Source organism: Galendromus occidentalis, unplaced genomic scaffold, assembly GCF_000255335.2.
Source record: "Galendromus occidentalis unplaced genomic scaffold, Mocc_1.1 scf7180000076951, whole genome shotgun sequence".
NCBI lineage: Eukaryota > Metazoa > Arthropoda > Arachnida > Mesostigmata > Phytoseiidae > Galendromus > Galendromus occidentalis.
In genome coordinates this window covers 14,193-32,175 of record NW_003804940.1, presented here as the reverse complement: position 1 = coordinate 32,175, position 17,983 = coordinate 14,193, and the positions used below count along the sequence as shown (strand labels likewise).

Sequence of the window (17,983 nt, the reverse complement as noted above, 5' to 3'; positions counted from 1 at the left end):
CCGGGAGGAGGAAGATCGCGACATCAATAGGCTACGTGTTGCATTGGGAAAGACTCGCTTGTTCAGTTTTTGAATGGGAGGTTTATTCAACGAGGAATTGAAAATTCTTTTGCATAGTCTCAATTATTTCACAACGACTCCGCGGCTCCCCTGTCATGTATGATCACAAAAAGCGGGGAATTAAAAAAAGGTTTCGGAGTATAGTAAATGGAAAGATGCGGAAGTTGGAAAGGAGAGATTGCTACAATATCCTCCAGAGTAAGCGTGGAATTGTTTTGGCTCTGTGGTTTCTGGATTTCTTGCTCGTCGTAGGGCTCATGATCTTGTTTCTGGAAGAAGCAACTGAACCGCCAAGCTTTTATCCTCGAATGTCACACGTTTGCCGTCAAGCTGACTAGCAATTAACACGATTTCACTGATATTTGTTTACAAATTTCTTCCACCATTTCTTCATCATTATGAGAGTAAAAATTGTCGCCGCGTCTTCGTGCTGGGCTTCGGAGATGTCCTCAACGAACGCGTTTCTCGGAGCGGCTTGAAGTTCGGGATTTCGTTGGGATTGTTTGGTCGGCACACCCGAAACGAAGAATCACTCGACGAGTTTTGAACAGAAAGCTCCAAAGATAAACACAGTTGATGATGTCTTATAATCGAATCGCTACGTCCTCGATTTCTCCCCGCAGCGGAACTCCCTCTCGCAGGAGCTCGTTGCCCGTTATAGAAACGGGGTTTCTCTGCAATTCGAAGATAGGAAGAGGTGAATCCATGTCCCGGGGGAGGGTCTTGTGTGGTGACGAGAAAGTCTCCTCCGAAATACCCACCGTGTGAAATCGAACCAAATCCACAATGGTAGCGAATATGAGTTGATTGGCGCCGAAAAACTGAACCTGTGACGGTTGCGAAGCGTCCACCAAGAAATGTTTCACCTGCGATCATCGTGCAAAAAAACGATAGGGCAGGGTCACTCTACTTTCTGTATAAATGGATGTTTAGGTACATTGGCAAAGGTAGAAAAATATCACAATAAGTTATTTATAATAATCATCTCATTCAGCAACTGCAGCATGGGATTGGGCATTGAGCTAGAATCATCCTATCATACGGAAGACTTCTTCACCTTTTCCGGAGATCTGTATGATACAACGTAGCCTTTGATACGGTCGTGCACGCGTACCAAAAACGATCCTTCGGGTTCTTTGTCCAAGATCTGCTCAGCATCGACCCTCGATAGGAATCCTAGGAAGAGATTCTGCTCAATCAGGTGCACCACTAGCTGCTCGCCCCTACCGCTAATGCGCGCGGTAAGGGCGAAGCTCCAAATGAGATGGCAATATCCATCCTTGACCATCATTCCCATTTCCCTCGGGACTCACCGTGGAACCATGGAGCGACATCCGCAGTCTGTCCATTCTCACTCAGAGTCCCTTTTTTCAGCTGGCTCTCAGCGAACCACAGTTCGACCTCAGGTCTTCCGAAAACTTTGGCGTCTTTACTCCTGCGGACGAGAAAAGTCTGATTTTCCATCTGTTTCCGTGACGTGAGGCGAGATTCCAGGCGTGAGGGATCTTCGAAAGTGGATATTTACCGAGACGTCGCCTGAAGAGGAGGCGCACAAGAACCGGTCCTCGTATGAACTTTGGCACTTTTTGGAGGGACCGGTGGTTTGATCACTGTTGGTTTGGGCAATAGCGCAGGTTTCGCAGTATTGCCATTGCTGATCACATCGTTGGTTTTCGCTTTCGAATTTAACTCGTCTGAGCCCTTTTCCTCGTCGTTGGAGATTTGTGATGCGATCACTTTCAATTCTCCTGCGAATGGGGGAGCGATGATCGAATAGCCCGAATCCATAGCATTGCAGAATTCATAGAACAGAATTCATTACATCGGCAGACCGTAATGCAGGCGAAATATGCTTCCGATAGTCCTTCACACACCGTTGGCGATGAGTCGAGACGATCGTTTGATTTCCTCTCTCGCGTTTCTTGCCGTTTGTCGTCGTTGAGCGTCGGCTTCTTTTGCGCGGCGTTCTGTTTCGAAGGGAAGTCAGGGAAGAGTTAGAGAGTTACAGTCTTCGGAGGTGGGAATCTTCGAGGGGAACAGACGGCTGAGCAGCCCCGCCGAGTATTGATTCGCTCTCCGGAATCTGGTCTGGATGTGGACGCAATTATTTCACGAGACCTCGCAGGTGGAACTCAGGCTCGATGGCCATACCAGGGATCGGTATCGATCTCGTCACTCAGAACAGACGATTCCGATCCTGATGAAGTCGTCCAATGTAATCGGGATACGATTCAACGAATTGGACTAGAACACCAGTCACAAGCAACATCGATCGATAGCGGGCAATCGATCGATGAATAATTTCCATCATGGCCAGCAACAATATGATGGAAACGTTTTGTTACTGGTTACGGATCGCCGAAAAACACAAACGGAATGATGGACGAATCCACCCTACATTCTGTTTTCTGAGACTATGGAATATCATCTCGGATTCCGTCGTTCACGCGAAAAATACACTGCAATGCCTCCGAATCGGGAAATCCTTTCGTCCTTGCGAGAGGTTCCCCATCCGAGATGAGCGGAAAGCCTCACACAAGAATTGGACGCAAGTGCGCTGATTCTCACATTTGATCCTTCGTTTATTACACGAACTCATTACCAATGGCAAGAGCTTATGAAATATTCTGAGCTCCGAAATATGAATTGCGAGTGCACCAAGCTCAACAGCATTGTATGCGCTCCACAGGACGGAAGCCTGATAATCGACCGAGCGGCAGCGAATGCGAGATCCACCGCGCCGCGATTCCCAGGTCAGGATTTTCAATTGACGATCGGCAAACGCGCTCCGGGTGTTTTTTTTCTCACAAGAGTATCGCCCATGGAGACGGGATGACTCGATCGCGACAATACTCGCTCCAAATTCATCGATTCCTGCCCACAAGGACTTCGGAACATCTCAAGGTGTCGACCAGAATGTTTCGGGAAATGCATTCAGATGCACGGAAGACAGCCGAACCGAATCAACCTGGCTGAGCTCGGTGACAAGAGAGACATTCCCTCGAAAAGCGGGGGAGGACTTCTAGGGTACTTTGTTGGAAATCGCCCAGAACCTGTAACGGAATTCTACTGAAGAAAGTCCCGGCGCGAAACAAGCTGGCTACGATAAATTTAGTGGAACTAACCTTGATCACGCCAAGCGGCCTCGTCGTCGGCCTGATTCCAGTAATTGCGGACCGAGGCTTCTTCGGAAGACGCGGAAATGACATTCACGCCCGGAGTGCTTCTGAATATCTCGTGTCTGATCGGCGATCCCGGTGATGACGCCGCGGAAGCGGGCTCTTTCGCCTGGCATGGAAGGAATCGATGCTTGTTTGATTGATGACGAGATATACTGCACGGGGCATCGGGCCATTAAACCGCGACCGATCGGGGAATCACAGGCGTGATTCCGAAAGAAATCTGCGGACATCGAGAGAAATCTCAGGCAGACCATCGGAGGAAACCACATACCTTCATCTGATCGAGCTTCTCCTGCAACCACTTGTCTTTGTCTGGTTGGGTTGGAGATGTACTCAAATCCGCAACGTTGCGGATTATCTGTTGAAGTTGATAATCTAGCCCGGGTTTCGGCTCGGCTGAGCTGCAGCCTGGGAACTCCTAGAGAGGGTGTCGAAAAACTGTGAAGTCTCGTTTCCTTCAACATATGGCTCATCGTTTCAGAACACTTTCTCGATCAAGTTCCTACCTTTCCCAGGTCAGGTGAGCGGGGTCGCGGACTTTCGGTTTTCGCGGGCATTGGTCGAACTTCAACCACAGGTCTGATCTTCGGACTCAGTCTAGGCGCATTTAGTGTCAGCGACGAAGGACGCTGTGGTGATCTGAAGGAAATGCGACGCGTAACCAAAATTAGCCGACACATAGGTTTATCTAGACAAGTTCCCTGAACATTTGGATTTTTTCCGGATTCGGACTCGTCAAATTACCCATTTATCGCTGAGACGCCATTCAACGATGTGACGCCATTCAGTGAGGGAATACCATTCGTGGACGCGACGCCGTTAAGAGAGGAGATACCGATTGTCGACGCGATCCCATTCGTGGAAGCGATGCTGGTCCTCATGGGTTTGGGAGGGGTGACGGCCTTTTCGTTGGGATCAGGCTCATCCATCACCCAAGTCCACGGTTTCCCGTCCTTACCCAGCATTATTGATACATTCTTACAGATCTCTGCAATGGGGTCGAATTCGGGCTCAATTCTGGACTCTTGCCTCCATTCTTGTTCGATAGCCCCCCGACATTTGCGGGGGAAATCCAAACCAACTGATTAATCATTGACCAAGAGCGCTGGGAGAAACTCACTTTTCCTCGGTTTAGTCTGGACATTCTCCTTGTCCAAGAGGTCTTCGCGCTCTCGCCACCTGGAATGAATGTATTCTCGAATTCGGACCCTGAGCTCGGAAACTTCGGCTCTATTTCTTAAGCTCTTAACTCAAGCACTTACATACATAGGGAGGTGAGGCCCTTCCTCCGATTCTTCGATTATGGACAGACAATGAGGTTAGTATTATACATACTCCTTTCAAATCGAGTTAGTAGACCAGACAGACAGACAGCTCAGGCGGTGTTTCCAGGCGAAACAGCGAAGCGACAATCTTGGTGATCGCAGACATTGAATTTCTTGCTCGGAGAAAAACGCTAAAAATGCTCTTACCGCCGGACCTGCTCCTCTCGCATCTTCAGAAACAGCACGCTTTTCTGTTCTTCGTCCAACTCCGCCAACAAGGCAGGATCGACGTACATGTTTTTGAGAATGTTGGCCAACATCGCTCTCGTGACTGTAATAGAGAGGAAAGATGAAGTTCTATCGGCTGCTTTCCAAAATCAGATTCAATTTCTCCTGTTCGCGGGGAAAAAAGCTGAGCTGAATGCAGCGGATGTTTCCGTTTCGTTCCCATTCACCAAAAATGGTCCGTGATGAAGACCATTCAGATGAGACGATTTGAAACAATGAACGACGCGACCGAGCCCTTGGTCCAGTCTCGGGTCGAAAACAATCTCGCTCTGTGTCATCGCAGTGACGATCTCAACGCCTCGCAGTCTGCGGACTTGAGGACCGAGATTGAAGTTTGGAAGACTTCCCTACGATGTCAGCGTTTTGTTCCTCAAAAAAGTAGGACATCGCGACACCTCCAGTCGGGGACGAGAAAGCCCGTTGTTTCGGAGATTGGAACGGAGACAAATAAGATGAAATCACCGATGACCATCCTTCGCTCGGTCAATTCTCCGCGATCGTAGAGTGACATTGCGGCCGTAGCCAGATATCTGAGCGAGGGATATCTGACAGTCAGAACTTCCGGCAGCATCCAACGGGCTCAGCTCGATCGTCGCATTGCGATTCGTGCAGGTTCGACCTGATCCGATGCTCCGGAAACAAGGATTGATGTACTAATCAATTCCAACGAGGGGCACCTTGCACCAGTAGAACTTATCGTCATATTGGGTCTCCCGCGCGGACCCAACAGCGACGCAGCCCCAATAAACGATGTTGCTCAAGTTATGTGAGCATGAACAAGTAGGAATCTGACATAACACGAACCCACTAGAAGCACTGATTCGCATCAATGGTTATATATCGCTCCTAAGTAGCTCGACGGTGGCCCTTGACTTGGGCAAAGCTGCTCAGTGGCAGCACGACGGTCGCCACCTGAGTCCCCGACATATTCTGATGTTGTCATATCAGATAGATGCTCCTAATTCGGGGCAGCTCGAAGCTACTGCATAAAGCGACTGCGACGCGAGACGCAGAAAATCAACGCGATGCCTCGACTCAACTGAATTGTCCGTCTATCGATAACGCGGCGTGTATAATTGCACATCGATCTCTGTAGTAGAATTTCGTTCACTATTCGCTTTTGAAAGCTATTTCGAGTTTCTTCTGAAGAGCTCTTTGGGGCGCGGGCGCACGAAAACACCTCTATGCGATCGGGACACACAATGTAGCGTCGCGTGGAAAAGTAAAAACCACTTTCGGCGTCTTTAGTGGTGATAGCGACGACGACAGTTTGGTGTCTCGGTCAGAGCTTGTGGGAGAACAACATGTGTCAGAGATGCGGCGGCCTCTGCCCTCAAAAACCGCGGGCCACGGTCAGTGTTGAGGTCGCTTTCACTGACGTCGAGTGAACCCTTCTTCGCTGGTCGTTTTCTTGACGACGAGAGCGAGCTACTCGATCTTGTCAGACAAATTGGTGGCAGCTCGCGCACTCACAGCCTACGAAGCCAAAACTCAACCAGTGAGCCCGGCTTTGGCACTGCCGCGACACCTGAAGTGTGAGGACACGACCTAGAAGTCGACTATCGACTTCGTTTCTCGAGTGGAAGTGTAGCTCGTAGGCTTCGGATATTCTCGCGATCTGGATTCACGCGAATCCTGGGGGAGCTCTTCCGGACAAGAAATTCGTTCACGAAAGTTTTTCTCGGACCAGTTTCCCAGCGCTGGGCTGTCTGGCTTTCGTCTCCGACGTAACGATCCCATAAGACTGCGAGGGCCTGCGAATTCAAACCGTTGATGATAGTCAGGAGGGGGATGATGACCCAGGGAAAAAGCATTCGTTCTAACCAAACTAGATTAGCAAACGTGAAGACAGCGACATAGTGCGCTGGTGGTTGCCTGAAGTCGCTGTGCAAGAGGCGAGCTTCAAGGCCCTGAGATGCGGAGCGTTCAAGTCTCGCTTCGCTTGTCGTATGCATGGGCGGTGATGCATGGGCGGTGATGCTACCGTATTCATGAGATTCGAGCTTATCGAATGACATAATCCGGTTCGCAGCTAGAAGCCACTGCGTTGACAGGCGATTCTTCGAGATTATCAAAGCAATCGACGTTCGAGATGGTCTGAGACAGATGGAATTTCTCGATGGCGTCGTTTGTGACATAAGGGCGCCCGATGAGCAGCTGGCAACTATCTCGATACCACATTCGGAACGTGATTAATTACTAGATCCGACCGAATCGAAATGAGATACTTAATGCCAGAGGCTTTTCCCCGAACGTCGATCGGCTGATGGGGAGAACAAGAAATTGAATTGGATTTGCGGATCCGCTGTCCGGTGGGTCAGGGACACTCGAGAAGCTCTTCCATAGTTCTGAAATTGAGCTACGAGTTTTTCATCGATAGGAATGGGTTTTGATTGCATACCAATAAGGTTATGACCCAAATCCTTGAGTCCTTGGCGGCAGGGGCGAGATTTCGCCACTGAAATCTTCCTCGAGCTTCGACCGGCACTTTTCCACGCCCGATCGGCCGTAAGTCTGCAGCAGACTGCTCGTCCAATCGCGTCGTTCTACATTCACGGACCTCGTTCGGTTCTCATTTTTTTGAGCGAGGAAGCTTCCGAGCTGCGATCGAGGATTCGTCCTACGGAATCGAAAATTGAGCAAAACACAATCGAATAATGGACATATGGGCTGGGATGTGGAATCCGACCGCCGAATGCGAGATAGTACTCTCATTACTCGATCGAGCTCGAATACGCGGAAAGTCTTTAGCTCAGGACGAAGTGCGAGATCCGTCTCCGATTCCAGATCTAGACGCCATTTTCAGGGTCAGTCAGCGTCAGCGGTATGAGGAAGATCAACCCATGAAAGGGTGGACTAATTACTTTTCGCAACCAACCGTATTTCGATTTGGGATTCTCCAACGCTCCGAGAGAGCTCCCATACTCCGGTGAGTCGCACCGATTGTGGGAAGAATCATGAGATCCTCAAGGACTGAGCAGGTCGTGGAGCCGGTAGGATCGAGAAGCTCATCGAGAATTTCGAAAGCCGGAACAAGCTTGGGTAGAAATTCCCTATTTGCCAGGCTCCCGCGAATCGCCCAGTTTCACGGGGAGACGGCAATAAACGAAGCCGCCGTCCAGCCGGTTCGTTCTGCGAGGGACTCCGCTCGGGTCCTCCGGCTGTAAGGATGAATCGCGAAAAGAGAAACAATTGTTCACGTGAAAATGGTTCACAGAATCTCTCGGCAACAACTATGAAAGCGGGAGAGCTCCGGAAAAGAGCAATTTGCCGCAGATTCCGCGTCATAAGCACCCCGCTGCACTGGGCCGTATGATTGTCCATCAACGAGAGTTAGGGCTGGAAATGAAGCCGAACAGATGATTCAGTCCAAACGGAATTCGACACCACTGGCACCTCTTTCCCAGAGCTCCGAGCTCCCCTCCTAAAGAGCGATAAATAATGATCTGCTGATCCCGCTGCTATGGAGGAGAACGATCACCGGTTGACGGGTAAAGTACCGTCGTCGGGTCGAGAAGCTGACCACTCGAATGTCGAACTGACCGGAGGCCTCAGGAGATACGGAATATGAGGCCACACGATACGCTGGAGTGCTTTCCCTTCGAAAAAGTATCCAGTAGATCCCATCATGGAATGTTCTCTGCACGACATCCCTCATGGCTTGACTCCGCGTCATGCAGGCTATTCCGGAATGAATGTCAAGAAAAGCATGGCGGGGGAGCTCAGAGAACGAAAGTAGATGACGATACTCTTCGGAGCCCAGCTTCACTGAAAATCGTTCCGCTTCGGAAACCGTTGGTATTAAGCTCACGACGAAGCGGGACCGACGATGCGTCTCAACATACGGCGCCCAGCGACTCTGGTCCTATGCGACAGATGTTCTCTGTTTATGATTCGCCGCGTCCACTGAAAACCAGCGTCGCACGTTTCCGTAGTGTTTCTGATCCGCGGTATACAGAGCTACGGACGAGTCTTCATACGACGGCTAGTCGCGAACTACGCGCGCATTTTCCCTTCTCTTCCCATGCGTTCGAGGATCAAACTACTGAAGCTTAGGGCATAGAAATGGCCGTGCGTCTCAGGCGGTGATTTTCGTCGTACGTCGGAATCCCCCGTATTCACCCATGGGGAGAACTACGGGGACATCGAGCTTGGGCATGGAGCCCAATTCGATACGAAAGGGACCGGTACAGAGATTTGTGGCTCACTCCTTTAGCAAAAGAGAAGCGTCTCCGGTACCCCCGCTAGTGAAGAGATAGGGGGTAATAGGAGGTTTTGCGGATCCAGAAAAAACGAACCGACCTTTTTTAGTTCTCTTCGTCGACGCGATGTTTTCCGCGCTAGGCGTCCCGACAATGTAGAACACGAAATTGTTCGGATGGCTCTGATTGCTTATCACATTAGACGCGGAAAGAAATTCATTGCTCCACCTTCGCGGGGGCGACACTGTCGTCGCCATGCCGATTTTCTTCTGACCGACTTCTCTGCGAACAGCTTCACAAAACCTCACGAGTTCTTCCCGCAGTCACCACGCCTAGCTTTAGGTTTCTTAGCCGAGAGTTCTTCTCTCCGCTGCTCGCAGAAACAGGAGTAAAACTCAACCGAAGGTGTCATTGAGATGCACTCTCTCGGAGAGGGTCGCAATTTCCAAGGTTGAAACTCTCTTCCTGATATGTGGAGGCGGACGTAAACATCGATGAAGAATTACCGACTCGTTTGCCATCTCGTCGCTTACGATCATGACGTCGAGCGGATCTCGTCTGAGGGCAGGTGGGAACGACTACGGACGAAGAGCGCGAGCGAGCGAGCGAGCAACCGCCGCCGAAAAAGACCGATGCTGCATCTGAAGAAACACCGACCAACAAACTCACTCACTGACTGTCAAGAGCCGAATGCTCACAATGGAATGAGTAACTTGATGAAATTCGGAGCGGGCACGCCATAATTTAGTCTCTTCGAATCGCGAAGATCTCCACCTTGGTCAGACGTTGATGCCGTGACGTGGCGTCGACGTTTCAAGGTGAAGCACGCGGCTCATTGTGCGGCCGGCGTTCGCGGTGTGTCTCACTCAGAGTTTCAGCTTCGCAAAACATGCGGCGGCAGCCGCAGCGGGCAATGCCGCGGGTGTGTACCAGCGTTGACGACACTAATTCCCTGAAGGACACTTTCCAATGCGCAGCGCGGCGGAGACATCTCCACTCATCTGAAAACATCTCGAGAACCTTCCTACGAGGCTCGTTCACTTGTTCAAAACAAGACAAGGTTCGGTTTCAGCAAGGCTGGACTTACTCGCTGTTAACGAAATACCCTGCGCTTCCCGGAACGTGCCCCCGACAGTAATCGACCTCCGTTGAACAGCAGCGCTTTCCGTTTTGAAGGCTGTTCGTGCCATAACAGAGGGGACTCGTCTATAGCTCATCTTCCCATGACTGTATGCACGGCAGGATCTCTCCCTTTTGCCCCTCTGGTTGCCACCGAATTAGTCACTGGGAGATAATCCATGAACCGACGGATCCATACCGGTTTCCTAATCCTACTCCATATAACCTTGGCGACTTCCACGTTGGGTTAAGCAGAAGGCTGTTGGTCGGCTCACGGCAGTCGGCTTCTTGGTGCGGAATTAGTTAGGGGCGTTGAGGGTAGTCCTGCAGTCCTCGCGACCTGAGCAATCATCCTGAACCGTGGTCCATTTTACCTGTTGGATAAAGTCCGAGCTTTCGGCAGGGAAGGCGGCGAGGGGAAGGAATTCTACTGGAACTTCGATGACAGCCCGGGGAGTCCCACACGGCTCAGGTTTTGGTTCGTGTCAAGCTCTGAGCTTGATAGATAAAAAGCAAAGAGTTCCTCAAAGCGTAAGCAATGCGACCCCTCACGGAACCTTACCGTGAGGGTCCTGTAATTAAAGCTCACCATGAGGGGTTTCACATTCCGATGCTCCCAACGGTATCTTTTCGGCCCGCGGATAATGGGGCGATCTTCCACCCCAGATCAGGTCACGGTAGGGGGGAGGGCAATATGGAATTTTTGGGTGAGCTGCTTCCGACCGTTCAGGAGTAGAGCTTCTCTCAAGGGTGGGGCATTCGATGGCCTAATGCTAGTGAGCCTCTCGGCCCTTGCGCTTCCTCTCAGTCAGACGACATCCAGAGAGCAAGCTCAGCGAGCAGTTTCCATTAGCACCTCGTTATTCTGCGTGACTTCTCGGCCTATCATTATCATCCTAGGCTCTCTGTTGCGAATCACGAATGATATATGGCGATCGGTGAGTTCACTGATCTCTGGCTCGCCTAGGCCAGAACGGCTCATCGATAATAACTTGTTGATCACTTACTCGTTCAAGAAGACCTCTCAATGGGGCCTCGGTATGGGTCAATTCTACTCGTCGCACTGTCTGACGATAGAAGGTCCCATGACCGTATCAGTTTCAACGTGAATGTCTCAACGAAGCTCATTCGCTCCACTGACGACATGACTTGCATTGGCAGCGCTTTTGAGAATCGGAAGCAAAAAAAACTCTGCCGTCGTTCTGTCTGGAATAGAAGCGCAGACTCCTAACAATGCAGCCGACACACGACCCGGTTTTCGCAAAGCTCAGCGGTCGATTGTGGTACGACGACTTGTGAAAAATCACGCGTTCGCGAGTCGAACCAGGGCGTTTCATTGAAGCCCTCAGCGCCCATCGAAACGTCAGGATTAAGTGACATCGCTCGGAGTAAGTACCTCTTCATATTTTCCCTTCGTTCCGACTTGCCATCAAGTTAGATGAACATCGGGCGACGAATCTCACTCTTCAGAGTTATTGATGACCGACGCGACAAGGGCTCGGCGAACGAAATTAGTCGAGACTAAGATCTAGATCTGGCCGCGAGGTCTGCCTTGGCACCCGAGCCGACATTCTCGGTTTCTACCGGACCCATTCAAAGACCTGTTTCTGGAGTCATTCGTATCAGATATCTTCCGTGGACAGGCTTCCCTAATCATAACGCCGCACAGCAAATCATTCAGCGCGAATATGGGAAAACAGCGACGGAGAGAACCCCACGACCGCGCCACGGAAATGGATCTCCCCATCTCCCGACCCGGTCATCCGAGGAGGCCGGGACCAAGCCTGGTGCGAAAGACGAGAGATGTCATCATAGTTATCCGTGAAGCTGATCCCAAAACTGATACGAGGGCCTCATATCCGGAAGGATTTGTTGCAATAAGCGTAACCGAGCTCGCAGTCAAAATGTTTTTCGAATGATCGGTTTCCGTCCCAGAATCATCAGCACGAGCGTCGACCCACGACCGGAAGAACTTTCGCCAACGGCACTGTTAACCGGCACCGGTACGCTGCCAGACCCGTTAAGAGGTCAATAGTTTGTTTCCGTCAGAATGAATACATGCATTTATTTCGCTCCGTGGGATGCCCACATCGAACGCGACTCAGTTGCCGCGCAACCCATACGCTCGATGGTATTCATCCGAATAACGAGCGGTGAACGTAATGGATAGTTCTGGAATCGCTTGAGTTTTCCTCATTTTCGAGCAAACGATCGCATCTCGGGAAATCCCATGGCACCACTGCCTCTCGGGAGCCCTACGTGGGCTGGTCGAGAACGCGGGATCAAACATAGGACATGGAGAATAAAAGTACCTTTTATAAGTACCGGTTAAAGTACCGATTAAAAGTACCGGGTTGGAAGTTTCAGTTATGGAACTATACTTCTAACATGGGGCTCCGTGTCCCGGTCACGGAGCTACCCATAGACTTCCGTGGAGAGTTCCACAACTGGTACCCCCCAAATAAGATGGGGGTCTATGAGAATTTCCTCAAGTGGTCCAAAACTGGTACTTTCACCATTTATATGATCGGGGAGCTATGATCGGCTTGAGCATCTGAGGCTTACGGAGGACAAAAAATGCACAAGGCAACCGATTTTGAACAATTTTCTCGGACACTAGCTCGGTTTTCGAGTCTGAAACATTCTCTAGAGCCAACAACTCTTCAGCCGTCGAACCGGTGGTCGCTGGCGAAGAGCCAGCGCAAACGCGTGAGCGACGAATGGCTGCATCACCGAGGTGATACGCTTCGCTTCGTGAACGGTATGAGTTCCAGAGTGTTACAGATGTCCAGCTCCAAATGATGTTTGGGGAGAAAATTGATTCCTGAATGTTCCGAAGCGCGACTTTCTTTCTAGTGCACCCTCAGAGGTTTTGATCGAATCCTCGATTCCCGGCTACTGGGACTATCTGGAGTGATGCGAATCACTGAGAAGGAGGCTGAAATCCCAACGTACCCCAGCGAGTCTGCTTAATGAAGAGAACCAGTTCGCCCTGACTCTCAACAGACCAGCGGATGGAAGAATACGCGCCCGGACCATCAGAGGCGAGTCAAGAAAGAAGATTTGGAACAGATAGCTTCGACAACGATTTTCGGGAACAACTTCCAGTGTCTGTCGGAAAACGTGAAAGGTTTTCCCACCCGTTCCCCGATCAGTCAACACTGTAGTTGAGCGGAGGGGGAAATTGAGTCGCTGCGACTCTCCTGGTCAGCTGGCCTGCCCATCAATGTATTTGGGTCAAGCGTGGATCGCGTCCATCAACAGCACCAGCCGTGGCTTCGGCAGTGGAGGCATTGTGAAGCTACAGCGGCGGAACTCCGAGGCAGGCCAGCAAATAGACAAACCAGCCGCCTGCCTGCCTGCTTGCCGACCGACCGACTGGCCGACCGGCAACTTATTCAGTCAGTCGGCCGACCCCTCAGAAACTGGAATATCTCACAAGTTTTCGTCGTGTTCTTTGCTCTTAATCTCTTCGGGAATGGGCTTGCCGCTGCACACGTTTCTCAGCTAACGGGAGAATCCAAGTTTTACGAGCTTTCCACCCGCTGCCAAACTTGGTTTTTCTAAAACTTCATTTTCAGATCGGCTCGTCGGTGCGCTCCCTCGGAACTGAAAGCAGTGTCGTTTACGAGCGCGGGCTAGGGATACCTTCCACTAAGTTTTAGTTCGGGAACTGGGTCCCAGAAATCTGATTCGACGGTCTGACCATTCACCGTTGAGTTTTCGGGGTCCGTTATCCTGAACGGCGATCGTTCCAACGCGACGTCGCGTCGGGTGGAAATATAGAAGATTTCCAGCATCGAAAAATGAGTGTTTCGCGATTTTCAGCTTGTCATACAAGATATTGAGAAATTCCGAGCCGCCGATCTCAGCTCTCGATTGGCTCGAGGAAGCGATCCAAAACCCACTTTTCTCCAGCAGGCTCGTCAAGTGCCGCGCCGTCCTCCCGGGTTAGCCATTTTTTGTGGATATTTTAAGCCGTCACTTCGGGCCAACTTCCAGAAACACCGAACCTGGCAGAACTTTGCGAAGTGTTAGCCCTCCCAGATCAAGCTACCAGAGCGAAAAACTCGAAGACGGGGTTTGAGCTGCGAACCTCAGTCAGCAGCGAGCGATAGTCTCGACGGTCCGTCGGTCGTCGACAACGAGCAACAATGGAACAAAACAGTTATTGTTTAAAGGTCGTTCTAGTGCTGCTGCTGTCGTTGTTGTTAGTCACTGTCGTCGTCGCCGTGGTCCTTGTCGTCGTTTTGGAAGAAGATTTGTCAGACATTCAAGATCTAGAGCTTCAGCCGTCCGCTGGGTCATTCGGGCGGATTTTTCCACCTCACGGTATGCCACGCGATATCTCGTGGAGCGTTCGAAGTATGCGCGGACAAGGCTCAAGTCGGAGCTGGAGATAGATACGTTTCATTGAAAGATGTCACTTTTTCCAAGAAAGCCCCTCAGTATCTTTCTGTCTGACTGGACTGGACATGAGGGTCATCAGTCCTAGTTATTTCAGGTTTCCCGCGATTCTCCCCGAAGCCCGAAGACGACCCCCGTGGAGGTTTAGAGGCGCTCCAGACATTTATCCCGCCTGGTAATTCATCAGTCGTCATCATTCTCGGACACCAAGGTTGCGAAGGTCTTCCGGAGAGGTTTTTCGGAAGAAACGAAAATGGCCATTGAAATATCTGGACATTCACTGAATCTCCCCGCTTGTGACCACAACCGCTGCGAAGTATCCATCGACCCTCCCATTTCCGGAGTTAGGCGTGTTTCCGATGTCATTCTGCTTTGATCTATGGGAAGACCCTGGATCGCCCGGCTCAGATCTTGGCGCGTTGTGGATTAGCCGGATTGGATTTGCGGTTCCATCGAAAATGTAAGGGCTGTGAAACTCCCAACAACTATTTTGGCTGCGCCAGATGAGGTTATCGGCGGTGTTCGTTCAAGCGCTGCGACCGGTGAAACGGCTCGCGAATGAGCAGGCAGGCGGGCGGGCCGGCTTCCGCGTAGCTAAATTCTGGTTGCAAAGATCATGGTTGTTTGCAGCTTCGGCAGAAGAGAATCGCAGCGCTCTGGACTGATGGTTCTGAGGAAACACTCATTAGGGGCCGATTTTTTTTCAACCGAAGGATTTTGCTGATAGCTCAACTTGAATTCGGGGGGAGAAAAAAACTTCGCCGACACCCGGTCCGAGGCGGTGCGAAAATAGGCATTATCGGACTGTACCTCTAGCTGTCGAATCTACGGAGCCGGTGTGTTTTTGCTCCGAAGTTTTCTAAAGTTGTTGATAAGTGTCTGGATGGATCGGACAATGTCGGTTGATCGACGACGGAATTTTTCCGGAATCGAAAACCTCGGAGTCGACGTCTTCGTCTCGAAACGTGCATCAGCTCTGCCTGGACACAGAGAGACTCTCTCAGGACGTTCCGACAGCTCCGTTCGGTCGCTTGTCGTATTCGGCGTCAAGTACAAGCTCCCCGCGGCCGATTGCTCTTGTGAGAAGACATCGAGCGTATTTCCAGACGCCGTTCCAACAACGCTCATAGCGAATGACTCGCCGTGAGCTTCGACCGTATCTTCCGCATTCCCATTGCAGCCAGCGGTCATCGCTAGAGCCCGTCAATACCGCCGGGCAATGTCCCATGCAATGAAGAATCATTCGATGCGGAGCGTGTTTATCATAGGAACCACATCGCACACACACACACATTGAACTTCCATGGTCTCCAAGCTGAGCTCTATCGTTCCGAGGTATTTGAATAACATTTTAGATGCATGAGATGCCGATACCCTTTTACTATCGGAAGCAAAAAAGTACCCGGGCCCATGGTTGTCGGCCTATCATGGACGGGTTGGGTCGTTTTTCCATTTCCGATCCGGCGAACGCCAAGAACCGCTTCCTGTTTTTTTTTTTCGAATCGTCGCCTTTCGGTGAAACAAAACAAGCGCTCACATTTAAAATAGATTCGTGATGAGTGTCTAAATACACAAAGCCCAGCATAGTCTTAGTTTGAGTAGGACTTCGATGTAGTTCTCTGAGAGACGCGAATAGAAAGTCCCGCGATAACTTCCGATGCTGCCAATGTGATCATAAGTGCTGGGGAATTCGCAGGTTTTCGCATCGAATCGGCAGGCTAAAGCTTCCATTCTGACATCGAGTATTTCCTTCTGGAAGCCCTGACTTCCCGGGATTGTTGAATGCTGATTGCTCACTAAATGTCAACAAAAACGCCACAAAGCTCGTTATCGTATCCCTCTCCCTGGAATTCAGCTGACGCGCGATTTTCGAGACGTCCGATTCTCCAAAACGTTCTCGGGAACAATAAATCATCAAGTTGAAATAATGCCGTCATATCAACGATCGGGAGTGCTCTGCTGACGAATCCAGAGTGGAAACATTCATCATTCCGGGGCTTCGATTGTCAAAGCTCCACGGGGAGGGAGGGGGATTATTCACGAACTCGCGTGTTCGCTCACCGAGAGATGGCCGTTCTTCGAATACGGAAAGAGTTTTACTCAGGACAATGAAGACAAAGCGGAGTCGATAGGAACTATGTCTGCCATGATTTCCCTACATGAGAAATCTGGGCGGAAAAATCCCACACCATCGGATTCGACCGTTACGCTAGATGCCAATCGACGAAGGAAAGCCGTCCGACCGGCACACTGACTGAATGAATGACTTGTTCGGCAATTCAAACCGAGTCCTCGGCATCCCGAAGAAGTCAAACCGATGAGCACTCCCGAATTTTTTTCTGTGGGTACCAGAACTTCCAGTTGCCGAAGTTCCGAACCCGATTTCTGTGTTTCGGGAAACGCTGGGCGTAGGTCTCCTCGACATCGATCGACTCCACGCCGCAGAACATGTCTCGCAGAGCAGTTCATCGACGACGAATACGATTGACGGAAGACCGATGCGTGCACCGGTACAGGGAGAAGCTCAATGAATCATCCTCGTATAAACAAACTTTCCGCTCGTTCTACGGCTGACCGACAATACGACGATTCTGCGCTGCGGAATCGACGGGAGATTCTCACCTTGAGGAGTTTGTTCTGTTTAAAGAATGGGTTTGCGTATCCGAGAGTAATCCATAAAGCTGAGAGCACTGCGAGAAGCACGCACCGTTTACAAACCGTTCAGTTCCTCACGTCCACCAGCTTTCACAATGACTGTATGCGGCTCTGCCCAACTGACGCGGCTCCAAGCGCCGTTCCACAATTCCACAAGAGAGGGCTCATGGTGAGGGCGACGAAGCCGTCATGGAATATCTTTCCACACGGTGTCGCCGCCGCTGCCTGCATCGTGACGCACTCGGGTGACCACCGAGTCGAGAATTTTTTTCGCTCGAACAATCGAATTCCGAACGTTGCTGCTTGCTGCTTTGACATCGGAAGCCCGGTGTCTGATGTCGAGCCGACGCTCGAGGATCCTCTCAGCTCAACCGAGGAGCTCATCTCATCTCAAAGACACCGCGGTGGAAGAGAGAGAGCAAGCAGCTTCAACTGAGTTTTTCATGTCGAGAAATCGTAATTTTCCCCTGATTGCCCCATTCGATTCTTATGGGCTCCATTTTCTCGCGGGACTTGCTTCTGGTGAATACACATTAAGGACGGGTCCAGAGCCAATATGATGGTCTCACCAGGATCAAGACCGCGCGGTAATGACTTGAATAACACGAGTGGTGACAAGGACGCTCGCGCGTCTTGAACCACGTGACCCATTCAAGACGGGCGTCGCACGTAAGCTCGTATTCTTCGCACCGCAGCAGGATTGTCCCTTCTTAAGTGTTCGTGGCGGAAAGTTTTGTAGGAAATTCGTAGCCAAGGTCGTTCTGAGACATTGAAAAATATGCAGCACTCGCGAGCTTATATCCAA

General features: G+C 50.8%; 1 protein-coding gene across 1 annotated transcript; it reads right to left on the bottom strand.

Moving 5' to 3' along the window:
• Positions 1–72: 72 nt before the first annotated feature.
• On the bottom strand, positions 73–17,295 carry LOC100906197 (SH2 domain-containing protein 4A). Its single transcript, XM_003740444.2, has 13 exons — positions 17,146–17,295; positions 4,715–4,838; positions 4,363–4,421; positions 3,987–4,230; positions 3,749–3,881; positions 3,514–3,660; positions 3,186–3,348; positions 1,935–2,027; positions 1,586–1,808; positions 1,374–1,495; positions 1,118–1,236; positions 822–926; positions 73–734 (listed from the first exon to the last, which is right to left on the bottom strand). The coding sequence occupies exons 2-13, from the start codon at positions 4,825–4,827 to the stop codon at positions 645–647; spliced, it is 1,611 nt and encodes a 536-aa protein (XP_003740492.1). The 5' UTR covers positions 4,828–4,838; positions 17,146–17,295; the 3' UTR covers positions 73–644.
• Positions 17,296–17,983: the final 688 nt, after the last annotated feature.

Coding starts and splice junctions, on each gene's coding strand:
- LOC100906197 (XM_003740444.2), bottom strand. CDS start 4,827: ATGTTGGCCAACATTCTCAAAAACATGTACGTCGATCCTGCCTTGTTG. Junction 2,028..3,185: donor GGCCGCTTGGCGTGATCAAG/GTTAGTTCCACT, acceptor CCTTCGAAACAG/AACGCCGCGCAAAAGAAGCC. Junction 1,809..1,934: donor GTCTCGACTCATCGCCAACG/GTGTGTGAAGGA, acceptor CCCCATTCGCAG/GAGAATTGAAAGTGATCGCA.